The sequence below is a fragment of the Larus michahellis genome, chromosome 5 (assembly GCF_964199755.1).
Source record: "Larus michahellis chromosome 5, bLarMic1.1, whole genome shotgun sequence".
In the NCBI taxonomy this organism is placed as follows: Eukaryota; Metazoa; Chordata; class Aves; order Charadriiformes; family Laridae; genus Larus; species Larus michahellis.
The window spans coordinates 73675270-73702279 of NC_133900.1; the positions used below are offsets into that span (position 1 = coordinate 73675270).

At 41.9% G+C, this 27010-nt stretch overlaps 1 protein-coding gene across 2 annotated transcripts in view; it reads right to left on the reverse strand.

The window, feature by feature from the left end:
- GABRA4 (gamma-aminobutyric acid type A receptor subunit alpha4) overlaps positions 1–12425 on the reverse strand; it is a 40087-nt gene extending 27662 nt beyond the window's left edge. Inside the window, exons 1-3 of one of the 2 annotated variants that reach the window (XM_074587963.1) lie at positions 11810–12425; positions 11570–11688; positions 2189–2256 (exon numbers count right to left, since the gene is read on the reverse strand). In XM_074587963.1, the coding sequence (XP_074444064.1) occupies positions 2189–2256; positions 11570–11688; positions 11810–12240 (618 nt within the window). In that variant the 5' untranslated portion in view covers positions 12241–12425. The remainder of the gene's footprint in view (positions 1–2188; positions 2257–11569; positions 11689–11809) is intronic. The other variant, XM_074587964.1, reaches the window with a different exon arrangement.
- Between the last annotated feature and the right edge of the window lie 14585 nt (positions 12426–27010).

Here is a 27010-nt window from a genome sequence, read left to right on the forward strand (position 1 = left end):
GCAGGCAACTGAATTTGTAGTCAAGCATATAACTGGAAACAAAATGATCTCTGACAATAAGTGTCAACAGATTTTTAAAGAAAAGATATCCATGGATTTTCTGCTGCTGGCTAAATTAAAAATACCAGGACAAATGACTACTTCCACTTTAAAGTCAGGAAAGAAAATTTAATTTTGACTGATGGAAAGTAAGCTTTTTTTTTTTTTTTTTAAGTGAGGAAAGCTAAATATTTCCTTTGCCAAGCCCACAAAAGATGGATAAATATGCATATGTACACATTTGTCTTGAACTATGTAACTATCCCATTAACTTCCTCAGAAAAGCTATTCAGATGCCCCAGAGAAAACATGCAAACAACAACGGCAAAACTGCAGGCACATCGTGAGAAATCATATGTGAATGAATGGATGAAGGAATGTATTTCTCATCTCTGGAAGCTAAAGCATTTCACGGAAAAAGTATCATGTGGCATTGAAAAAGGTAACACAGATAGCTTTACGTCCTTTCTAATTTTACAGTTGTCATTTTGTTGTTAAGCCAAACAATGTTTTCTGACTTTATTTCAAACTCTTCTGCATAATGTTACCATTGAAACTACATGTACGGCCATATCTATTTGCATGGGTAAGGAGGCATGTCTTCTAGTGTCTTAGAATTCTGCCTGTCGTCTTTTCCATGTCTGTATCCTCCACTGTGGTTTAATCTATGAAAAGTCTCTTTTCCAGTGTCATTTCTTGATGGTGACTTCATAGCTCATAACTAGCAGTTTCTGTTATTAGCTTCTACGTGACAGATTTTGTAATATGAGATTTCAACCCTTTTCATTACGCTGGGTACCAAAGTAACCCAGCTCTAAAACGACATCCTGGTCATCCTCTGTATCGAGACTATATCGCACTTCACTGTTTCAGCAAGTTTTATGAGTGCGGCCATATTCAGATTACATTGGGTCACTAATGGATACATTAACTGAAAACCATTCCAAACCCAATTCCTGGATCCCTGAATACCCTCCTAACTAATCCCTAATGATGAAAGGGGAAACATCTCCCGTAAAACCTCCTTTTGCCAGTTCCTTACCTACCTCCAGTCCCTGTTCTCACTCCTGCCTTCTCCAATACAAATAATAATTTCCCATGTGGCACCATGTCAAATGCTTCAATGAAACCAGAGAGATGCCATGCAGCCCTTATTTTAGATTTGAGGCACATATAACTAGACTTCCTTGGGACCAGATTCTCGTACCCCCTGTCACATTGAACAGCATCACACTGTACATGACAACCACTGGAGGGGTAAGATGCGTTTCAGCATGAGACTGCTGTCAGGAATTTAGCCCTTGGAAAAATACCTTGCTATCACGTACTTTTCCACATGATAGAACCACATTAGGTGCACCACAACGTGCACGACAGCACTGTATGGGAAGAAAGTTACTGCCCTGAAACTGCCTTTCCCTTAAAGTAGTTCAGTTCAGTACATATGGCTGTGTTACTTCCATGTGATTTCTTGGACATTTTATAAAAAGAGAAACTATTGTGTAATTTAAGGGCATACCACTAGATTATAGATGATGATGAGAATTATGCTGGATTTGACCTCAAATGAATGCAGATGCCGTTCAGGTACAAATAACAGTACGTGCAAATGTAACATTTCTCTTCTGTGACTTTCATGCACGTCATTTTGACATTCAATTTCTGCAGACACTTAGGAAAACTTTTATCAGTCAAACATTTGCTGAAAGTGATGCTAAAAGGGGCACAAAGATCAGTAAAGGATATTCATCTGAAATGAAAACGTCAACAAGTATTTGTGAAATGATGCCATTATTATTCACCTGAGAATAACACAGGTTTCAGAAAGAAAAGGCAATTTCAAAGATATTACACATTTTCCCCACAGTAGACTGACTTAGATGCTCCCCAGAAGGCCTGATTCTGCCTCTATACCGTGACAGTCTGTTTTAAATTCTATGAAGCTAATTCCTTAAGCCAGCCAAAAAGCAGTGAAAGTGTGACCAGAATCAGGCCTGATGTATCTAATTATAACCTGTAAATTAAGCTGTTACTAATCTTGTCTACTTTGCATGATTGACAGAACAGTACAGATGAAGCATCCACTCCTTACTGCAGTTCATGGTTTCTAAGAACCAGGAAATGGCATTTTAATCCCAGAAATACATACCATTTCTACATCAGAAACAGGTCCAAAACTGGTGACATATATATCTGTTTTGACTTCAGTAACAGGACCTAATGTATGAAAAGGAAGTGAGCAAGAAAATTTGAATTTTGCAGGTCAACAATTCCCATAAATGATCCTGGCGTGTGAACAGTTATCGCTTTGAGGGTTCTGTGGACGAGCAAGAGCAAAATGCAAATACAGGTCATTTCAGATAAGTCTCTAATAACAAGCACTGCTCAATTACCTTTACCATGTAAATAAATCAAAAGCAGCATTTCCATGCAAACCCCCATTCAGAAAACCAATGTTGACTCAACGGATAAGAAAACAGATGCCAAAAAATTAAAAGGCACACTGAAAACACCATGCTAATTAACAGCAAGCACCGAATTCGGGAAATCCACATTCCCCGAGGCATTTATTACTAACATTCAGTCCTGCTGGTAATAACTGGAGTACAGATATTAGCATGCCATGCACTGGGCAATTTAGTACTGCAAGTATCAAGAAGTGCATCCATATCCTGAGATGCACTTAAGTGCTTTAATACCATCAAAATAAAAGTTGGATATCTAAGCATTTTTGAGGGTCTGAACTGAGCTCCAGACAGGACGACAAAGCCCGTCTTGAAGGAACTAGCGATACTTAGGACACTGTTTAAAACAGTGCCCCCAGCAGAGGTATTGCACTCTTACAGCTGGGTACCGCACAGCAATCAGCAGAGAAAGCAGTTTCATTTTAACATATAATTTCCTTTACTACAGGACAAAACACTGTGAAGTTTCAGATGGGCATCCACTCTACAGTACGCTCTACAGTTCCCCTTAAATGAAAGAACACATGCACTAACTAATTTCACTGGGATTTAGGTTTGTTCCCAATGTAAAAGGCTAGGAAGCTGCTAATCATTACCAGCTATTATGATGATTCTGTGATCAAAGCACTAGCTAATGGCTTAATTCAGGTAATTAACTCACATCATAAATTTTAAAAAAAAAAAAAAATCTACTGATGGTCTTACCAAAAAGTATCTGTTTGAAAAAAAAAAAAAAAAGTATGATCTACAAATTCACAACCATAGTTTCTAAACCCCTACAACTTAAATTTCTAAAGAGTATAAGTGGCTCGAGTCTGTTAATTCAGGTTTTATCATAGTACTTGCAATCTAAAAATGGAAGGAGGAAAGACTTAGGACTGTTAGCAGCAGAAGAACATGTCTCTCTTGCAAAGAAAAAAAAAACAATTTAAAAAAAAATCACTGTTCACAGACGTCACTTTGAATCAAATGTTAAAAGGAGAAAAAGAAATAAGCAACTGGAAAACATGGAACCTATACTTCTTGCACCTAGAACAAGTGTCAAACTGTGAACAACAAATAAAATAAAACCATGTAAAATTATTTCACTAAACAGTTTGCAAGTTATGTAGAGAAGAACAGCTAAGAATTTTTCAGCTAAATGTCAAAAAAATGACTTTGCTGGAAATTAACAGTTTCACAGGAGGACGTTTTCTCGCAATAAAATCTAAAGAAAATTCACCCTACAATATTTGGTAGCTCAGCAGTCCCTGGGAAGTTGGGTAGTTTGGCATATCTGTCTTGAAAAGTTTGTAAGAAGAAACTCCCGAGTTCCAGGTAACACACTTTCACACCACGCTGTTTGTTTTGCAACGCGTTGCGCTCTGAACATATCAAATGGAAGCTGCTCCTCTTTCTACAAATAACAAAGTGTTCATTAAGTCACAGAAATCCCTGAGTGGTTAGGCCACATTTTACTGACAACATAGTCCAGTGATATTTCCTGATATAATTATTTCTGGAGAGCAGAAGAGCTCCCAGAGATTGGAAAAGTCTTACTAGAGCTGTCAAGATACTGTAAGTGAAGACATTCGTCTGCAGCATTAGAAAATAGGGGAGAACAGCACAATCATACTCGTACGCAGAAATAGAAGAGATCCAATCATATCTGACCTCCCATAATCACAAGACTATAATTTATCTGGAGTTGGTTTAAATATATAAATATTTATTTCACCTGAACTTGAAACATTTCTGAAATCAAAGTTCTATAGAAATTAAAAAGTCATTTTCCCACGTAGCTCTAACAAGAAAATGTAAGAATTAGTCTCTGTTACTCAGTAATAAGAGTAAACCGAGTATTGCACTGTTCCTAAATCCCTTTCAGGAACCACCTTAGTTGTTAGTTCTAGGAAACTAAACAGGAATATTCCTAAAAAAAAAAAAAAAAAAAAAAAAAAACCAACCTTTAACTGCTTTCCTCTGGCAATATCTTCTTTTCTTTAGCTCTCAGAACGCTGTAATTTTATAATCATACCAAATTAGGCAAAGGGACAGATTTTCCCCACAGGCATGAGCTGCTTCTCCTCAGGCATTGATTTCTTTTGTTTTATTAAATGATTACAGCTTCACGGGCAATAAGCTTCAGAGATTTTTTGCAAGTTTAGTTTATTTTTTGGAGTTTCTCAGAAAGAAGGGGAGAGCTTAGACCAAGAAGCTAATCTCCAAATCAGCAAGCCTACGACTGAATGCTATTAGAAATCCTATAGCAGCAGCACAGGACTAAAATTATGCTTGAGTTCACTCTTCAGTAACTGCGATTCTGCTCTCAAACCTGTATTTATTAGTAGGACCCATGAGCAAGAAGGAAACAGGGACTCTTCAGACAATAATGAAGCCACAAAATAAGGTTGAAATTAAAGTTTACTTTTGGTTGCTTGCCCGACACAATGGCAGTACAGTGAGAAAACAAATGTTAAAATCACATTTTAGGCCACTAGAAAGTGGCAGACGAATGAGGATCTAGAAATATTTTAGGCACCATAACAGTTATCCAGCTAGTACTGATGTGCAAATCCTTGCTTTGCATCCAAAACCTCGGTCAAACATTAAATGTTTGGTAGGAGTGAAGACAGCAGCAAGGGACAGCGAGGCTGATTATCTCCCTAATGCTTTTTCTCCAATTGCAGCCCTGTTGTGCTCCACGGCTTCCACCTACGTTGTCAGTTCTCAACTGTTAAGGCCAAATCTTGGATTTTCTAAGCACATCCCAGTAGTTAATGCAAACCCAGAAGTATCTATGGCGACACCAAAACCTATCCCTTATTCTTTTTGTTCTAGAATAAAACATTAACTGCAGTTGGTAACAATAGCGGGGGTACAAATAGTGAGTCACGCTGCTGCCTTTTTTTTTTTTTAAACTATTATTAATCATGGGAATTCCTGACAACGAGGAGGTGATCTGTAGTCACCTAACCTACTTTTACTGGTGATTTAAGCAACACTCCAAAATGAACATGTTGCACCACTTAATCGACTCGGGCTCTGCAAGCAGAAGATCCTATTAGAATCCTTAACACTCTATTACTGGCAATAAAATGCAGCGAGTTGTAAGAAGGCCAATTAACTTTAAATATGACCATTTGGGCTTATCCCTCAATGGATGTTCAGAAAGCATCTATCCACCATAAATCTTCAGGAATACTGAAGAACTATTTATAACATACTGGTGTGTATTTTTATGTCAATGAAATAGGAGGAGAGAGTCCTACACACTGCAGTGGGAACAGTTAAGTCTGAATCACTGCTTGCAAGATAATATACTTTAAAGAAGCTCAGGCAGGATTAAAAGCAACCCCTGCAAAAAGCCAGAATAGTTCAGTGTTAGATGGAGATGCTACATGTGGGCTGAAGAAGCGATGCCAGGCCCTAACCCCGTGAAGAGGAACATAAGACAGCTCTCCCATGCATTTTATGCCAACATATGGGTTGAACTGCAGCACAGCTCCCAGCGAAAGACTTTGGGCTCCATTATCCCCGCGTCTCCATAGGCAACTGTCACTGCAGAGATCTCCACTGTATGTAAACCGTCAAATCCTGCACAGGCTTGCTGTATGGTGCAAATTTTGCCATCGAGAGTCATGCAGCCAATCGGGAACATTAGCAAACAAGTCTGTACAAAGGTTTCAACATACAAACTGCAATTTAAATGCTAACTGCCGTTATTGCTGCTATTATGAGATCAGTCCCAGGATACATAAACTACATGAAATTATATTACATCAGTTCCTACAGCTACATCTAAAAAAAAAAAAACCCAGGAGTTGCTACAGATTTATTTTTTTTAAATATAACTACATGTGAAAGATTTGGTGATTTCTCTTTCCAAATTCTTGCTGCCTGAATAGGGTTGATATCTTTTAAGTGAAGAAGAAAAAAAAAAAGAAAAAAAAAAGCCATCACATGAAGCATGTTCTCTTGTTTCATTCTATCAGAAGGAACAGCTGAGGACACCAGCTATATGTAAGATTTCTGTTAGGGAGCCAGAACAGCTAGGTAGGGCATTTTTAAAAAATTAATGTGGAATTCAAACACGTGGGCTACATTCTCCACCAAAAGACAAATACAATAAACCCAGCAGCACACGATAACCTTTGTCTCTAAGTATGTTCACCCATCAGCATGTCTGAACCCTGAAAAGGGAAAAATGTACCTCCAGAAATGAGGAGATTACTGTTTCTTTGCCTGTTCATCAGCAGATAATCTCTGCTGAGACAGCCAACAAGCTTGATACTGGTGCCAGTTTTCACGATGTGGACACCTGTCTACTAAGAACTGGACTAAGAATATCAGCTAATTTTATACAGGTCACTGAACAACAGACAGATGGTAATGACTTCAAGCATTACTAACCCAGGCCAAATTCAAATCAGTCAACTACAGGTATCTAACACCGTATCCTGTTAAGCCTTTGAGTCATCTACTCTCACCAGCTGAGGAAGACTGGACAACTGCCTGAAAAAAAAAATTATCAGCTTCACTTTACAATGCTCACTTCAAGTCCATTTGCAATCTAAAAATAAAAATAAATTACAGTATCTGTTACATTGAGCAATGGAACCTTGAAGGCATGCATGAGTTCCTAATAAGAGCAGATAATCACAGAGATATTTTTCTTTTCTCTAAAAACAGAAAATGGTCTTTGCTCTGCAAATTTATTCTGTGTTTATTTTCTGACTAAAGTCGCTCCTCTTGCATTGACAGGAAATGAAACTCTTCAGAAATGCTGTTCATCAGCTGAACATCTCACAGCCGAGAAAGGGCAGAGAAGCCCTCTCCTGGGGCTCCTTCTAGGGGACACAATGGCCAACATATTTAATTCCACCATGTACTCAGCTGCACTTTCACAGGTACGAGATCATGAGAAAGAATATGAAGAGAGGAAGAAGAGAAAAAGGAAAATGAACGAACACGGTCCTGTTCCTTCAACTCAAGAGCCAGTGTACATGGCAACTTCCAAATGGAAAGCCACAGAGCCATCACCATTTCGCTGGCTGATAGTGAGATGTGCAGCTCATGCCAGACTCTACCTCACACAAATAAACAGAACCCAAGAGGGCAGAGAGCTCCAGCTCTCACTGACGGGCAACCACACCACTGCGAGCCAGCAACATGCTGTGGGCGATACCATCAGCTTGTTCGGAGCTAACGTCAGCGGGCTTCGCAGTCAAGCTGAGAGACTTGGGCAGGAGGCAAGTCAGACAGCACCTTCTTTCATTGGTCTGCCCATACAACTGGCCGTTAAAAGCAAGACGCCAGAGATGAGATGTTCTCCAAAAGGCACAATTCACTAAAATTAGCAGATAAATGGCAGCACACAAGTGATGCTGCCCTCACTAGCTTCAGTCCCTCCATTCCTTCTTAATTCCCTAAGTGCAGGCTTCAGTCTGATGCGTTACTGTATCATGGAAGTTTCAAAGACTATGGAACATTTTTTAAAGTTACAATCCAATACAGGTTTGAATCTGACCTCGCAGGCCCCTACTTATGTCAACACTTACTCGGGTAAAGTCTGAAACCATGCAAGTTTTTAAAATAGCAAACCAGACCCAAGTATTTGTACTTCAAGCAAGTAACACTCCTTTTAAAAAGTCTCTGGACTTCTACCATCACTTTGAAACTAATCACCAGTAAGAAGATAACAAGGGTATTTTCAGAGGAAAATCCAGCTTTTGCAACTTTCTGTAGTTTCCCTTTGTGTCATATACAAAATTTTTAAAAGCAGGTGAAAACTGGAGTCAGGGTTTAACTAGAAATGCTTTTGTTTCAAAGTTTTACAGCTAAATCAAAACAGCACTGTGGTAACACTCTTGAAGTTTTCCAGCAGGTAATGCTTTTAATTAATAACCCTACAAGTGGCTTCTGTAAACACCCTGTTCTCATAGTGTGGTTTTGACCAGAAAACTCACATGCATTACAAATTGCATTCTGAAATTCAGGATAATGATATAATGGAGCATACAGTGTAGGGAATGGAACTGACTTCATTTCCACCACGCTCTTTTCAAACATCATACAGCATTACTTTATTCATTAGTCCCTATATACCTTCCCTCTACTGAAATTCAAAACTCTGATGCATTTAAAGTCATCCTGACAGCACTTGGGGTTTTTTTTCTTTCCTACACACAAAGCCCATTCTGCTTTGTTTCATTAAATTCCTAGGTGAAGTCTCTTTGCTTCTCTCTCGCCTCTTTATAATCCCCCCCCCAACTTAATGGGAACTACCACTTAAATGGTCTTTAAAAACCTTTTTCATAAACCCTTCTGGTTTTGTTTATTACACTACCAAACCTCACAGTGCTTAGTAAGTGACTTTTTAGCAACTTTTTAGTTTTCTTAAATCCATTTAATAAAGCGAGTTTGGAATGCAGGGTGTCAATCCAATGACATGGGGAACTTCATTCTTCTATTAAACCTTAACATATGCCACGCTCCTGCATAAGAAGTACCAAGACAAGCTTCCATGTATTCTGCTGGGGTTCAAAACCCTCCTGAGAGACCATTTCCACGTTTGCAAGCATGCTCAGGCAATTTAACTTCTCCTCCATAACTACCCAAAATTGTGCTAATTAATGATAGCGTGGAGAATTTGGATCCGGTTTTAGGAAATAACCAAAATCCAATGTTTTCTACTTCGCTCTGTGTGCAAAAAATCTTCATGAATTGTTAATCGTGGCAACTCTGGAAGATGCCAGCAAAATTCAGAATTTGGCTACCTCCCCAAGTCTGATTTTAAAAATCATTTGCGCCCGAATTAGAAATGTTTTCATTGATTTGAAGTTTAAAATCAGCATCAGTCAGACCTCTGCGCGGCCTTTTGTTCTTAAAATAAAACCTTCATTTCATTTTGAGCCATGTGAAAACTAGATGGTGAATCAGCTTCAAGAATAAAACAAAAATAAGTATTCTGCTGTTCATCAGAAAGTGACGTAGCTTTAATGCTACCAAAACACACTATACTTTCCACCTCTAAATATTCCCAAACCAGCGAGTGACCCACTTTGAAGCTGAAGTCCCATTTGTCAGAGAGATTTATCAGAAAAAAAACCCGCAAAATATAGGGAAAATCTGATCTGGATAGTGTATATTTTAATAACTAATCCATAGTTATTACTCTTGAGTTATGTCAAAAAGTCAAATCTGCCCCATTGCAGACATTTCATCCGTTGGTTGGTTTTGGTTTGGTTTTTTTTTTTGAAAGCTGTTCTTGTCAAATCAGGTGAAGAGAACTTTTACTGTAAGGAGCTAGAGAGGCAGGAATCATTTTAAAAAATAAAGCTTTTTTTCCCCCCCATGTGTTACTTAGAAGTTCAAAACTCAAAGATGAGTGGTTTAGATGTTATAGGGAAGGAAGAAGCAAGAAGCAATATAATATCCATTTTGTGAAATATTCACCCAGAAGTGTTTCCCTAGGCTGAAATCTGAGAGGTTTTTTCCTGCCTCTATCATTTACTTCAATACTGCTGTTACGGAAGTTCAAGGAGATACAATGAACTTTTTCTCCTTGATAGCATTTTGCTGAAAGTCTGCAACACTTACTAGGGAAAAAGATCTACTCTTGCAAAATATCCTGCAAAAACAACTGTATTAAAATAAAAATCGACATAAACTGTATGTCATATTACATATTTAGTAGTTGTTTAATTTTGGAAATCTGATAATGCTCATAAAGCATCTTCGCTAGATGACTAATTAGTTGGCATTCAACCTAAAATGATGCCAAACATAGAACATCTCTTGTACGCGTGCAGAAGTGTCTGTAACCTCTCCACAGAGACTAAATTGCAAAAGGCTACCAGTTCCCAATGATTCCTCTGGGTGCTAATAAATTTAGCTTCCTTCCCATCTAATGCTAACTTATAGAAGGCCTCATTTATTCCCTACACTCAAAATAATAAAGGGGTGACACACGATGCCAGGTGTTGTCCTTTAACAATCACGACCGTGCATGTGAGCACTGTATATGGCATGTGGGGAACGTGTTGGCATACATGTCAGTGTAGATGGATCACGTGTATGAAGAAGGTACTTTTAGAGGAGGAAGAAAGTATTTCGCAACATAAACCTACACGAGGATCTCATTCAATCCTGTATAGGAAGCAGCCTATAAAACACTCGTTATAGTTTTGTGCATCATGAGAAGGGCTGTATAATTTCTTCTTAAATCTTATATTTTGCTTTCAAATCTGAATATTTAATATCTTGGATCCAGGTTACAAAATAAACTTTTATTTCATCTGGATCCTAACGATTTTTGGTTCCAAGTCCTTACACGGTAACATCAACACCAATAAAGAACAGCAAGTCTGGCTGCTTCTTCAGCAGCACAAAACTGCATCTTAGCAGCCTGGGGCACGAAAGGGGCACAAAACCCTCACACGCAGATCACAGGTGAAGGCAAATTTGAGACTCCTCCACTTCTAATTCCTATATAGCAATTAAGTCTACTACTTCTAAATCAAAGCTGGAATTGGAGCAACTGTGGCAAAGCACCGATGTGCTCATGCACCTGAGCTCTGCTTTTCCGTAACTAGTGAAACAGAACCCACTAAAGACCTGACCTCCCAGGCTGGTAAAAGTGCACTTGTTTCTATTAGGACGCGATCCGTGGCGTCTGGGGGTCAAAAACCGCCAAGAACCAGAAGAATCTGGATGTCAGACAGGTCCCTCCATCCTCACCGAGCCAACGCACACCGGCTTCAGGGCTTTTCCTTATTTTCCCCGGCGCACCAGCAGCAGCCGAGCCCCGGGTGTGGGCAGAGCGGCGGAGCGGGGGCTGAGCCCCGGGACCGCCCCAGCGGGGCGCCCACGGCGGGGGTCGCTCAGCCGCCCCCCCACCGGAGCTTTCGGGGCCAGCGGCTGCCTCGCTGCTGGCCCTTCCCTCCCCGGAAGGTTCGGACCCTGCAGCGGGGAGGAGGACACACACGTTTTCGGTCGGTAACGGGTCGGTACGAGCGGCCAGCGCTGCGCCCCCCGCCCGTACCCGGCGCCCCCCTTCCCCTTTCCCCCCGCTGCCACCGTACCCCCGAATCCCGGTCGCAGCCGGTTGTCATAGCCATCCAGGAGGCTGTTCAGGATGCTGGTGAAATTCTCCGGCCACAATTTCTCCTCTTTTTTGCTCTGCCCCGGCGGCCCGGTGAGACTACGAGGCAAAGAAGGAAGGGGTGAGCGGAGCCGCCGGGAACCCGCGGGGACAGCGGCACCGGGACCGGCCGCCCCGGACCCCCTCTTCCCCCGCCGCCGCGGATGCCGGGGGTACTCACCACGTCGCCAGGCACAGGCAGTGCAGGAGGGCGATGGAGAGACCCGAGGACATGGCGATGGCTGGCTCCTTGGCAGAAACCATCTTTGCATGCCATACTTCACGCCTGGGCACGTTAAACGCCTTGTCCGGGGCGGGGAGGGGGACGCGGGGACTCAGCGGGGGCGGGAGGGGAGGGGGGGGGCGGGTGGCGGCGGCAGCCCCCGGCGGCCCTACATGCGCGGGGCGCCGGTTGCCAAGCGCCCGGTACGGGCGGAGGAGAGGCGAGTTTCCCCGCACCGTTAACTCTCTCGGGGCAACAGGCGCCGGTCCCCGCCGCTCCCCCTCCGCCCCGCCCCGCCCGCGGCCCCGCGCTCCGCCCCGGTGCCGGTGCGGGAAGGGTGGCTGGGAGCGGGGGGTGGTCGCGGAGGAGAAGTCTCCCTTCGTCCCCATCACCTCGGCTCCCCAAGAGGAAGGGTAGGGGGAAAAGAACCACGGGGGGGGGGTGGGGGGCGGGCGGTGGAAGCGATTAATTCGCCAGAGTTTGGGAGCTGGAGGGTGTCCGTCCCCCCCCTCCCCGCTCCGGTGGAAGAGGAGCTGGGGGGAGAGGAGAGGAAAGAGAGCTCCGACTTCAAGGTTAAAACCGAGCGCATCCCGAAACGGATGGGAGAGCAAGGGGGTTATGCCGGGTTTCTAAAAGCAAAAAAAAAAATAAAATGCTAGAATAAAAGAATGGTTTCACATTATATCTTTTCTTCCCCCCCCCCCCCCCCTTTCATTCCTATAATTAGAAAACAAGATTTGGTGACCCAAATAATTTCCATTACACAAGGTCCAAGGGATTCTGCAGCAATTACAGTAAATCCACTCAGAAGTGTTGCTCGTCTGTCACAGGCTGTTGGGATGGTTTGGTGGAGAGGGGAAGAGAGGGGGAAATGAAGAGAAAAGGGGGGGGCATCCCCCATACAATAGGTATTGGCAATAAACAACTTGTTCTTCTGATCAAGTGTGCTGCAGGGACAATTGTTTGCGCTTGGAAATCAGTGCGCGTGTCAATTTTAATGAGGATGGTGAAGTTCATCATGCAGGAGCACACAGAGCAGGTATTGTAATTGACTCCGAGACTACAGCACTGTCAATGCTGACATAAAAAGGCTTTATTCATTACTTGCTACAATATCTCCCAGCACTGAAATGCCTGATTATCTTCAAAACTACTCTACACTTGAAATCTTCCCTGATTGTACTTCAGAGCGTGTTCCAGCTAGGGTGCCCTTTGCTGATTCCTTTGAAAAACAATTAAAGCTGTGCTTGAAATCCATTTAGCTGGCTGATGCTGTTTATCTTTCAAAAAACTCTGTCTCGGCAGTCAGTTCTGCTTCCAATTTTAAAAGCCCTATTTAGGCCTCTGCAGATTACTAGTCTGCTTCCTGAGGTTTTGACAGGATCCTCAACTCCTGACTGCCTTACTGGAAGGATGAATGCTCCACCGAAACCTCCCAGAGCCAGCAGCCTGCCTATGGAAAACAGACATGCTCCATGCAGTGTGTACGAGCCCGGACAATGCAGAACGTGGGATGTCACGCCAAGGTCACGCCAGCTCCCGTGATGAGACGCTGGGAGCAGCTTGTTTAACTCCACACACAGGTAAAAACCAGCATGCCAGCATGAGCCCACTGGCTCCATTAGCAATCTGATCAGGAATGAGAGAAGGATGGACTAGCGGCTCTTTAGGAGTCTAATTTCCCCGCATCAGATAAATTTGCCTGGGTTAATCAGCCACTTTTCATCTTCCGTAAAGTGATGTAATTTGTTTTTCTGGACCAGTCTTCTGCTGTAGCATGGACTATGCCAAAGGGACACTTAGGACTGTCCTCCAGTAAAGATAATCTCTAGTTTTCCTGTCCCTTGCAAGAAAAAGTAATCCCCGGTTGCAGAACATTGAAGATATTTCTAAATGAGATTAGCTAATCTAGGATACTTCACTGGCAGAAGCCAAATTCACAAAACTAAAGCAAAGGCAAGAGATAGTGACTGAGAAGTGGGAAGAATCCTGCTGGCTACTCACAGACACAGAGCAAAGCGCAGCACCACAGCACTGCCACTTCTAGCAGCTGCCGTGGAAGAAAGCCAACAGTGCCCTGGCAGAGCCAGAGGCACGCTTCGGTTTGGATTGTTTTATTACCTTCAGCGTATGTGCAGACACCTGCATGAACTGAAACCGCAAAGTCAAGTGGTATTCACCAGTAATGTTCTCCCCACATGAATGTCCTGAGAAATGTTACCACTCGGTCCTCTCTCAGATCCATGTGTGGAGTCACAGGGAACATGGATCCCGTAATTCTGCTGCAGGTAGAAATCAAAGAAACTCACTCAGTTATCCCCCTTCCAGCAATTTTAGGAACTGAGCTGGTCTTTGCATGATTCCCAGGTTCTTTAGAACAAAGAATAATGTTACTGATATCTTTTGTCCCTTTACGAAAGGTACTTCAGTAAAGGTAATGTCAGGTTGAAAGATTCGTGGACGTGCCATGCCAGGGCACCCAGCAAGAAGTACTCATGGCTTCTAAGAAGATGCTTGTGTTGTTTTTTCTAAGAAAAAGCAGACATGGTGCCCTCCTGTCCCACCCTCCCTGCCGCAGGTTGTATTGGTGTAGGATCCAGGTGCCGCTTGGGTGCATTTACTCCCTCCAAGTGCTAAAACTAAATGAGAAATCACTTTCTCTAAATCTAGAAAATGAGTTCAAGCACTTTTCAAATTTATCACTGGTTAATATCTCCCTTAGATCCAGCACTGACTATCAAGAATTAAGAAATATTAATACTGAAAACAGAGACTGCTGTCCTTGATATCTGAACAACTGTATCATTTGTAAATTGCTGAAAATTTTACAAAACTAGGCTTAAAGGGAACATAAAACAGTTCAAAGTAACAGCTAACAGTCCTGTAAGCCAGATAAATCACTTCTGAGTCCTTGCTCTATACCTTTTGATAAATGCATTGCCCTGGCTAATTTCAACATTTTTGAAATTACATCTTAAGATATATTCTAGATTCTTTTGTAATGTATTTGTAGCATAGGCACATACAGAACCTCCCAGGGTGCTTCTTTTTCACCAGCAGATGTATCCTGGTTTTAAAAATACTGCTTCAAATGGTCTTTGATCACTTCAAAGAATTTCTGGATTATATCATCTCTCTAAAAGAAGTAGTGATGATTCCAAGAAGGATTTAGTGGTCACAGGATGGATTGATGGTCCCTAAAAATGCTGAATTTGGCATTTTCTCAGCTTCTCCAGCTTTTACCAGCAATTCTTCCAAGATTTCTCGGAAGAAATCTCACCCATCGTGGACTATTGTAAGAAAAGAACTATTTTTGCCCAGCTCCATATGCTCAGAAAGCACTTGAGTATTTTAAATAGACTTTTTTTTTTTTTTTTACTGCCCCTATGCTGATGCATCCTCCTAATGATTTTTGATGAAGCAGACATTCTGGCCATGCCTCAAAAAGCAGTTTTATTCAAAGCTATGGATCTTCAAGTATAGCTTGATCATTTTTTATTTATCACAAAACACAGAGAAGCAGAAAAGTTTTTTCATCACTCTTCCCATTTCTACTTAACCATCAGATTAAGAGGAAAGGAAAAGAAAGTAGGTACTTTTCTTGTGGAAGGCATTATCTAGCCTTTCCAGGTTTTTTTGTAAACTATGGATTTCACCAACACTACAGATCATATAGGCAAATTATAGGTTACATCCTTTTCCCCAGCAGATTTCATTATTCAGCTGATTTTGACCTGATTTAGTCCTGGTATTAAATCCATGAAGACAGCCAAGCTTATACGGAAAAGACTGTGAAAATCCTTAATGCTTAACCATATATTGCACAGTTAAAAGCCTCTAACACTTAGAAAAGAAGAGATAAAACTGGGGTCATTGCCAAGCACATAAATGTTTCTTTATCTGAATAGCTAAGTCATTGATTTCTTGGACTTTTTGCAGTTTCTGCCCCTATCAATAGAGTTTCTTACAGTCTTGATCAGACGGCTTGTCTTCACATATGTTCTTTTTAAAGGTCAGGGGTTTGAATATCCATTCTTTAGAGAATATATACCCCAACCCCATTTTTGGTAGATGACCAAGAAAAGATACGGATAATTTTTTCTGTACAGCTAACTAGAGGGTCTTTCACTTCCCTCCTTACACTTTCTCAAGGGTGCAAGGGGTCTTTCACTCCCCTTCTCTCCTGCATCCACACATGTTAAAGAGATCATGGGGACCTACAAAATACGAACTTGTCCTTGGCTTTATTAAGACTTTGATCTGGAGCTCAGGAGAAGCCTGAACTACCTATTCAGGGAAGCGTTTTCCATTGGTGGGGACACCAGGCTACTGTGGGCCTTGACTGCACCTCTAGCAATGTGGTTATGTTTAGGCAGTTTCGATTTTGGGTCTATTGACTGCAATTTAAGTGCTGCTCTGGAAGCAGTAATATAGATGGCTCAAGCTCTTTCCTGCTCTTCTTCCGGTCCAGCTTTCCTCCCTACTGTAGTTCTGGTAGTTTTCTTTACAGCTTCTTATTTCAGTATCTGATCACAAAGTTGTTACCTCCAGTTTTAAAAGGATCCCATTGCATTCATTGGTAGCAAATGTGTTACCAGATGCAACTCCTTGTCTCAAGAACTTACAGTCTAGATGGGTAAGACTAAGTAAGGATTAGACACAATAAAGTACTATTATTCCTGTTTTCCTGAGAAATTAGATGCAGAAAGCCTAAGTTGTAACCCAAAACCATAACACCATGTAAGGAATTTGCAGCAGAACAGGAGCTTAATTCAAGTCTGCTGTGTCCCAGGTCAGTTTTCTAATCACCACCTCAGGTGTCTCGTCAAAGCATAGCATAAGCTCTGTGTAAAACTGAACCTTCAGCTGGCCCAGCTTTGCTTCACTTCCATGGCCAGAACTCCTACGGAACTGCAGGAACTGATGCCGACATGCATTTAGCCGTGTATTTTTTCCTCTGACATATGGTATTTACCAGACTGTTCTACAGTACCATGGTTATTTTAACACACATGTCCTTGATTGCTTGGAATAAGGTAAGAAAATCCTTTGAGTAACAAATATATATATACAGACACACACACACACACATATATTGCTGTTACTGATTGCAATAGGATTTATGTGGATTCTTCTAGTGATTGACACATGGATGTTTAAGGAGGTAAACTGTCAGCTTCATATTTAAGGGGACCTCTACTCTACACACCGCAATGGAAATGTGTTTGTGGAAGCACTGGCTGCAGGAACTGCCAATTTGGGGCAAAAAAAATGTTCTCAGCAAGAAGTGTTATAGAATTCCTATGCCTCCATCTCTCATTTCTTGTCTAACCCCACTGCTTTCCTAGCACACATACTCATATAATCAGGCACGTCACTGCAGCACCTGGAGGTGCAGGGACAACCAGGGTAGGTCACTGTCACCTCGTCAGTGGCAGAGTGGGGAATAAAGCACATCTTGTGATTTCTGTATCTAAAATGGGCGTCCCCAGCAAATACGGTAAGAAGCTCTCTTCATGTGGGGAGAATAAAGATTTTTCTAAAAAGAAGTACAAGGCTGGCTGTTTCATTGAGGTGCAGGACATGGCAGTCAGGGTCTTGGGGAGGAATCTGGGAAGCCACTGCCCCATGCCCTGCCTTCCCCTGTCAGGGCTTCAGAGTTTAATGCAAAATGTGTCAAAATTTTTGGTTGCCCCGAGCAACAGTAGTAAGCCTTCTGCAGCTTTCAGAGGCGGCAGGCAGGACGGAGAGGGGCAGGGGGCTGCCGAGGCTCAGAAGGAGAGGGGAGGAAGGCTGGGCATTCCTGCTTGCAGTCTTCTTCAGGTTCCTGCTCCCAGGCAGAGCCTCCACACTATACTGCCTATTTTTAAGATAGCTGCATCCCGCTGCTGGCCCCTGCTTCCAGAGGGAGGGAGAGAGCAGAAGCACCAACAAACTGCCTCCCTGGAAGGCTTCATGTTCCCAGTCATTACACATCTATTAATCCCAGAAGTATACCAGTTATGGGCAGATGCCTGGGGAATGAATTAAAGGATGCCACGGGAGCCATAGGTCTGGCTCCTGACTCACACTGAACCCATGGCATCAGCCCTAGTGATTTCCTCCCTGCCTTCACGGTGCTTGGCTTGCCTGGGTCTCTCAGAGGCAGGAGGAGTTTATTTTTCTTTAAAAGAGGGAGCACGAGAGTTTGCGAAGTCTGGATTGTACAACAGGGAAGAAAAACCCGAACATTTGACCTAGGTGTTTTACAAGGTACTGCATAAACAACCCAAAATCCTGCAGGCAGATGAGTAAAACTGAGACTGCTGAATCTCATGACCCCTGTAGGGCTGACTTCTGATTCTCAAGCCTGGTGCTAGCAGTACTGATGAGGCTCTGTTTATGCTGCTCTTCCCTCCCGTTGCCGTGCTGGGCGGTGGGTGAGCCGTGCTCAGCACCACCTCTGCACTGACAATGATGTTCAGTAAAGAAGAGATACTTTGCTTTGGTTTGATTCACTTCCCACTGCTGCTCTCCTTCCTGATGTCAAGCACACGCACATTAACAGAAAGACCTTCCTTTCTACCTTGGAAGAGATACATCCTTTATGGTCGTGATATTTTAAGAAATATTATGATTTCAAAAGGAGCAAGGCATACAGTCACCTACAGGTGTTCTGCACCTACCTTCTTACAAGGAATAGCTTGTATAGTTGTATACCAACTATAGTTAAAACCTTCCTTATAATGATAATATCTCTGTACTAAATAATATCAGCATTCATGTGTTACTTAGAAAATATTCCCTTTAAAATGTTTTAGTATAAAAGCAAACAGAACAACTTCTTAATGCAAATAGAGATGCCAAACAGACTTTTGCAGCGTCCCAGGGGTCTCTAAACCACTGAGCAAACTGGCAGTTAGAGATGTACTTGTAAACTCTGCTCGCAAAGGCAAAACTTGCCATTGAGGTAATACACTTAATCTGCAGAAGACACGCAACCAGTCTGCTCTTCATTACCATCTGGTGGTTGTTACATGGACTGGCATTATACATCTCAAAAAGTTACTGAGGGGAATTTTCACATCATCACCAGAAAGGAAAGGGTGCTGCAGCAGCAGTGGGCAGCACAAGGAGGCTGGTTTTGTCTTACAGGCATCATAACAGGGGCATCAGGCCCAGAAAACACTGACAAAATGAGCATGTAGGGAAGAGAAAATGAAGAAGCATCTGGTGGTACTTTAGCATTTCATCAAGTAATTTAAGTTGTACCTGAATATCATTTGCAACAGGCTTGTCAAGCGTAGTGCCCTGTTCCCTCCCACTGACAGCAACAGCAGCTGAGACCATTTTGCAAGATAAGGTATCTTGTTAACTATTTTTAATAACTAGCTCCCAGATCTCCTTCACTACTTATCCAGAGAGGATCTTGTAAGTGGTATCCTAGCAGGGGTCCTGTGTCCTCTGTGGTAAGCAAGAGGAAGATAATCCCATTCTACAGCTATATGGGGAGCTAACAATCTTCTCATGCAGTCCGTGCTCTCCACTGTACAGTCTCTTTCCCTTTCCTCCCAGTGGTTTCATCAAAGGGCAACTGTAATTCAGCTCCAAAGGGACTTTTGGAAGACATTGGTCCAATCTCCTGCTCAAAGTACAGTTAGCCTCAAAGTTAGATCAGGTGGTGGACCTCTGAGGAGGTCCTCACCCTTTTCAATCTTCTTGGAGTATTTCTTATGAAGGAGAGTAGTCTGCTCTTAACACTGAGTAAATTAAGTACAATACCCTTTTGCTTTTACCTAAGCGTGTGATCAACAGATAACTGGTATCACCTAAGAAGAAAGTACCTTAAGAAGACAAGTCCAGCCTAAGTATTTCGCAACAATACAAATATAACCTCTTAGCCACAGTCACACAGGGTGCTGCTAGTCTGGATACACCATGGGGTTGATCCAGTGCAGCTACAGCATCTCTTGTCTTATGCACTAGATTTCAAGAACAGCATGAAATAAAATACATTAATTACTGTAATTACAAAATTCAAAAAGCCTAATACACTTAGAAATAGTTTTATGGCTCAGTTGCTTTTTGCATTTAAAGAAGATGGACTCTTCAGCTCTGCCACTGATTTCTGTGCCCTTGGATTAGTCATTTAGGCCAAGTCTTCCCAACAGGAGCAGCTAATATTAAGTGCATAAACGTGTATGAAGGCTTTTATAAGTAAGAGTGACCCAGATCTTGCGGACGCCAAATACCCAAATCTGCATTTAAAATTTTGATTCCCAGACCTTTGTGTCTGAATTTCCTGTTCTGTAAATTGTGGAGGAGACTTACATATGTTACAGGAATATTTGAAGTATTAATTAGTTCAAATTATCACAGTGGCTTAAAAATGTAAAGTATATAAGTACGAAGTATTATTATCAAATAGGTCAGTATTTAACCGATACTCATGTCCCCGTTAGTTTAGACATTTTGTCAACTTTGTGTCTCATTTTGGATGTTTAATACATAATCGGCTTTCTAAATATTTCTGTGCTGGACACAGGCATCAGAGTACATGAGATTAACACTATCTGAGAAATAAACACTCCTTAAGCCAATACGCTGTCTACACGAACAGGCCTTCGCAGTCACCTCCCTGACCTCTGAGCCCACTTAGAGATGAGAAATTAAAGACTTCCACTGCTGATGGGGAAAATGAGTGGGTGGAAAACCCAGGGGACAAAAAGGAAGTGGAGTATTTTACAGAGACAAATACAGAATTCCAGGAGGCAGGCTTCACAAGATGAATGGTTTTAAAAGGATGGATAAGGTCTGCACTCATGAGCACTCTTTCTTATCTCATGGAAAACCATCTGTGTCTTCCCTGTCTTATTACTCCAGAGCAATACATGCTCTTCTCCCTGCTGCACGGTTCAGCTCACAGCCCAAAAAGATGAAGTACCAATCTACCCTGACTTACGGATGATTTAGACATCAGGGTCATTTAGGTCCTGTACCAAAACTCACTGAAGTAAACTAAAAACCTGTCAGTCACCCTGGGGATTCTGGATCAGAACCAGAAAGCGTTTTTCAATCTGAGTTCCTATGGTGTTGGGTTTTTCTCTATATTTATAATACTTTGTTTTCTTATGGCCTCATTGTTATTGTTTTTATCCTATTATACAAATATTCTAATTCCTCAGTTCCCCATCTGACAGACGGGCAGGTGATATTTTGCTTTCATCAAAGGGAGGTGGACAGGAATTTGGCCACCACTCCTGTGGCCGGCCCGTCAGACTGGTCTAATACAGAGACAATACTGAAACACATAATACAGACGTTCTGAAGTGAAAATCTTGACAATGTCCAGAAGCTGAAATGAAAAAATTAAGCCTTAATGTGCTAGGTGAAGGGAGAGAAACTCTCTGAACCAAGGAATGAGTCACTTAAGAAGACACTTGGCAAGACAAAGGAAGACACAAAAGAGAAGTTAAGAAAGAGAAGTTAATTCATGGGAAGGATCCAAAAATCATCCCTCACAGTAGGAAGAGATGAGAGGGAAGTGCTTCCAAATTAGAAAATTAGATATATTCTTGATATTTCTTCTTTTGGCCTCTTCTGTCCATGAAACTAAGCCTTCTTTCAACCTCTTTCACTTCTGTCCAGAGATGGTATTGGAAAATATCTGGAGCTAACAGTGCTGACATCACACAAACGCTTGCTGCTGCTCAGGGGAACAAGGGGATGTTCCCCCACCCCTTATCTCACCCTTTACTGCTTCCTGAGCACTCAAGTTCTGCCGATTGCCCTAAAAGAGCAGTCAGGATGATTTTGCCCTCCGAGGTGGATTTGAAGGCAGCCACAAACACTTCAGTCTTTTCCAAAATGCATGCACCAATAACCCCTGCTGCTCAATCATCCCTCCCATGGGCCTCTTCTCAGAGCAGTTATCCCTGGAACCACCTCCATGCCCCTGTGCCCAACACTGCAGTGGGGAGAGATACCAACAGGGGCTGCACAACTAGTAACATCCCAGTTTTGTGGTCTGGCCGAGGAACCTCTATCTCACATCTTTGCCAGTTCTCTTTCTTATTGTTCAATTTCTTTTTTTCTTCCAATTCTTATCTTTGCACTTATTGTAGCCTTTATTTTAGGATTCTTTTTCAACTAGCTAAAAACAGCACAAATGACAGGGCGTAATCTATTTCTCAGTTTATGGACTGCTTCCAGTGACTGCTGCCAGCCCACACGACATATATAAATCATGGATTTTAGACCTGCACCCCTGCATCAATTAAAGAGATAAGTAAAATTACTTGTTGTCTTACACCTCCCTGTTGACAAAGTGACTCCCAGTTGAAGAGATTCACATGTGCTCTTTATTTCAGCAAGCAAGAAGCATCACTCATCAAATGTGCTCCTGAGACAAGAAAGGAGTGTGCAAGCAGATGTTGTGTAGGACTATTGCATTTGTTAAAATCAAGCCCACTTTGTTTTCTCCCAGCGTAGGTATGACTATACATGGCGATACATATCTAATGCTGTCATTTTCATGGCTGTAAATCTACTCAAGAGAATTTCAAAGGAATTTGCCATCAGCAAAGAAATCATAGGATCATAGAATCATAGAATGGTTTGGGTTGGAAGGGACCCCAAAGATCATCTAGTTCCAACCCCCTGCCATGGGCAGGGACACCTCCCACTAGACCAGGTTGCTCAAAGCCCCATCCAGCCTGGCCTTGAAAACTTCCATGGATAGGGTATCCAGAGCTTCCCTGGGCAACCTGTTCCAGTGCCTCACCACCCTCACAGTAAAGAATTTCTTCCTAAATCAGTCCGTAAGTTTTCGGTCTGGCAGCTTTTACTGTTATATTTTACTGTTTTTCTAATACTCACTTTTAAATGTGAGAGGTGAAATATTTTGTAAACGTATTCTTGAAATATAATGCAAATTGTCATTCTTGTCGCCTTTGTCCTTGGAGGCAGCAGACAACCTTGGTAATGAGTGGAAAATACTAAATGCCAACCTTTTGTGAGGCAGGTGCAACAGCAAGAGGATAGAGAATAGTTTCTATTTGCAGTGACAGTTCTTCACTCTGTTCTGGCTTTTACTCTTTAGAGTCTTACCATATACAAGCACGATCTCTTAAAAAAACAAGTATTATACAATCTCAATCAAAATGTCTTGTTTATTTTCTTACTGAAGTTGGCTGTTTGAGGAGTATGCCATTTGGAGGCTGGGTCTCCAATGCATGAAGGACATTTTCGGGTAGATCTAATCTTAAAACTGGAAGCACCGGCCAATGGAAAAGGCCAGTGTTTAGCACAAATTTTCATCCCAAATCACAGTGAATTAAAAAACCCGAAACTTTTAATGTAAAAGTAGCTTTGAGGAAAATCTAGTTAGGACCTTCAATCTCCCCAGTAATGTAGCACAGCAAGTGAGCAGCGGCTACCGGAGACAACAAAGGAACTGGAACTACAGTTTCCATGGAAGAATTGCAAACCATACGTAGAGGCAGACAGCGATGTCACCACCCTTTAGAGTAACAAGATCACAGCACACTTGAAATTAGAAGTGGAAGTTACCTCGCCTACCTCCTGCTCAACTTCAGAGCCAAGCTCAGCTCCTGCTCTGAGCTGCACTAGCCTCAAAGATAGATCAGCTTGCTCAGGGCTTTGAAAGAAGCATCTTTTAATTTTAAATTTCTTGAGAGTAAATAATGCAGAAATCTATCTTTTCATAAAAGAAAAGTTCATTTTGATTAAGTATTTTCTTTCTTCTTCCTGATGAAGGAGCACTTTGATCAACATGCTTATGTGAAAATATCTCCAGAAAAGTTGCTTGTGTGACTGAATTCAGCCATTCTGTCTCTTTACTGCTAGAAGCAAACAAGCTAGGCTCTTATTTACGTGACTCAGATTCATAAGCGTACATAGCGAGTGCATCACATCACTGAAATGGGACAAAGAGGCACATTGCATTCTAGTGGTTCAGTATGGTAAAATACTTCAGAGTATGACAATACTACTCGTATTTCTCTACTCATGACTTTTAAAAGGACTTATTTAGCCTGACAGTTTAAATAGGGTTTTGCAGTGAGCTGCTTCAGAAAACAATGAAAAGGCAAAGCTGGAGAAAATTAACTCCATTTATCAGAAAAATAATTTCTGGGCCGTTCCAGTAACAGCGTTTCATTTCTTATTCCAAAAAAAGAATCCCCTTATAAATAAAGACAGGACCAGGCCTAAAAAACATAGAAGCAAAGGTCTCAGTCCTACAAATATACACACAACTAGCCATGGTATGCATCAGCCTGTTAAAATCAAAGGAGCTGCTTGCAATGGAAAGGTATATGTGTGCTCAGTATCTACAGGATAATACATCAGGCATTAACTCTTTCTGTCCAGCTTCACTCATCTCACCAGCACTAACAAACCTCAGTTGTTAGGACCAGTATAAAGGGAAGTACCTGAAATACCTTTTAACAGGAATCGTAACAATATCACACTTCATGTGTCTCTGTTCTTTAAACACCTCCTTAAAACCAGCCTCTGCAGTGCTGTCTACAACTGCCTGCCTTTTTTCAGCAACAGTTAAGACTACTGGCTACCTGTTGTCAATATGTCCACTGAGGCCATTAAACTATGCAAATGCAGACAAATTGCTGCCTTCACCTTCTTCATGACTGTCTCAACACTTGTTGAATGTCTTCCTACCTTATCCTGGATGGTTTGTTCTCTGAAGCTGGGATTGTCTTTTTTGATAATCTCTGTAGCATCTGGCACAAAGACCTTAACCTTCAGCCTCTACTACTTCTCTTGAGCTAGCATCAGAAGCAGACGGAGCTTGTGAGTCTCCCACACCTGGGATGAAGGACTTGGAAGGTCAGCAGAGCTGCTCCCCACAGGTAGCAAGGGGCAGGACAAAGAAAATGTACTGCCAGGGGGGTTCCTCTCATTAGGCATGCGGTGCTGGACTCACATGCCTTGAGAGGAAGCAAATTCTGTAATGTTAAGGCTGTTGGTTGAGTGGTGTAGACACAAGGCTGAGTGATCTAAAAAGGCATTTCAAATGAGTGTTACAGATGTTTATCTGACATGATTAAAGACTCACTAAATTTTTCTGGCTGTAGATATTATAGCACTGTCCTGGTTTGAGGTAAAACAGAACCAACTTTCTGTTCAGTAATTTTACTTTGCAGCTATGCCTCTTCTAACTACCTGAACTCTTTGAAATTAACAGCATAGTGTCATATTGTCCAGACGCTTCACGACCAGAGAGATAAGACCCGATTGTTTCTAATTTATGACATGGAATGGTATGCAGAGAGGCTCCTGCTTATACTTATTGCTATAACAACCAAGGTCATCTAACTTTGTTATTTGCCACATTGGAAGGTCAGAAGCAGAAAAACATAGAGGGGTCGCACCTGCCTTTGATCCCAACCCGTGCACTCTTGGCTCCAGATCCAGAATCCAGTTCCATCGCCGAGTCCAGACTAGGACTTTCCCAGTGCCTGCCCGTGACATGATCGTCATCCTGGGAGCCTGACATGGTTTTGTATATCTTGTATATATTTCATTATTTTCTTTTTATCTTATTATTAATATTTCATTAGTTTGTTACTTTTTCTAAACTCATAAACTCTCTTTCTCTCCGTCCCTCCTCTCCTTGGAGAGATAAGTGAGGGAGAGCATCTGTCGTTGGTTTCAGTGGCCAGTCCAGCCCAAACCACAACAAGAACAGAAAGAATCCTATAGGTCTTACTATAGATTCTCTTCTCACTTTGATTATTAAAGGTGAATAACTTCAATTCACAGTTTTGACTTTAGTATTAATGCTTTAAAAGCACTGTCCTAAGTGTTTTACAGCTCTTAAAAGCAAGTAGTACCTGCACTGATCTGAAGATCTGAATTGACCTTTACAGCATATAAAGAGAGGCGATAAAAATGGGGCACAAAGAGGGCATGAGTTTAGAGCTGTACCTATTTTATTTCCGGAGGGAAGGGCGAGGGTATGGAGGCTTACTGAGAGAGCCAAAGGAACGGGCGAGGTGGTCTCCTCAGCGCGGGGCAGCATCCCACCATCTACAGATGCCACGATAACACGCAAGTTCAGCGTGACACTCCACAGCTCTTCTCGATAGCTTGCACAGTTTCCCAGTGCACTGAAATCCCCAAAGCACACTAAAATTATCTCCAGCTTGCCATTTTCTGCCATCCGAGAAGATAGCTCACAAGCTGCATTTGACTCAAGGGATTACTGTAGGTATAAAATGACAATAGCATTATCACTAAGCAGATGAAATATGTGACATATTTAATTACCTACATAAGTATAAATAAGTCTCTATATAAGTATAAATAAATCTCTAAGTATAAATATTAAAAGAGGTTGTTTATTTGGGGTTTTTTTGGTGGGTTTTTTTTTTCGCAAATGTAGTTCAGAGTTCCTAGGTTTCACTTCATAGTTTTCAAACCCAACCATTTAGCCTAATTTTTACAAATTTGAAAATCTGATCTAAAATTTTGAATATACCTCATCAGTATAGTTACTGCAAAATATCACCTGCTCAGTGCCAACTAAGAAAAAATGTATATGCATCCTAATTCTCATTTTTCTTTTACCTGGGGTGTATGCAGTCTGACAAGCCACACAGCCAAGCAACCAGCAGGGTACAGATGTCCGGCAATGAATAATCTGAAGATCCTGAGCTGTTTCCCATTCCATTTTCTGGGCACGGTGTTACACTGTAATACAATTTTGCTAATTAATGATGCTGCTTTCACACTTAACACCAGTCCTGCTTCTGGCCAGTGTACCTGTTCCCACAATAGTTCTCCCCACTGACTGGAAAACTGCAAGTCCAGTTGGACACTTAGATTATTGAGTCTGCGTCTGCAAGTCCCTACTTCCAAATACTCAAATCAGTCAGTATTACAAATACCAGCATTTTCAGTCATCACCTCCACATACAAAGAGCGCAGTGTGTGGCATACAGCTCCCCTTCTCTGTTTTGAGCAGAATCACAAAGACAAGTCTTCCCCCATTCCACATTTAACAAGGCACAAAGTACCACTAGAGAGAGATGCATAGTCACCACTTCTGCAATTTCTTTCCCCTATTTTCATTAAAAGTTGTAGTCTTCCTTCCTACAGATGTTACCCAGTGGGAAACAAGAAGAATTTCCCTTT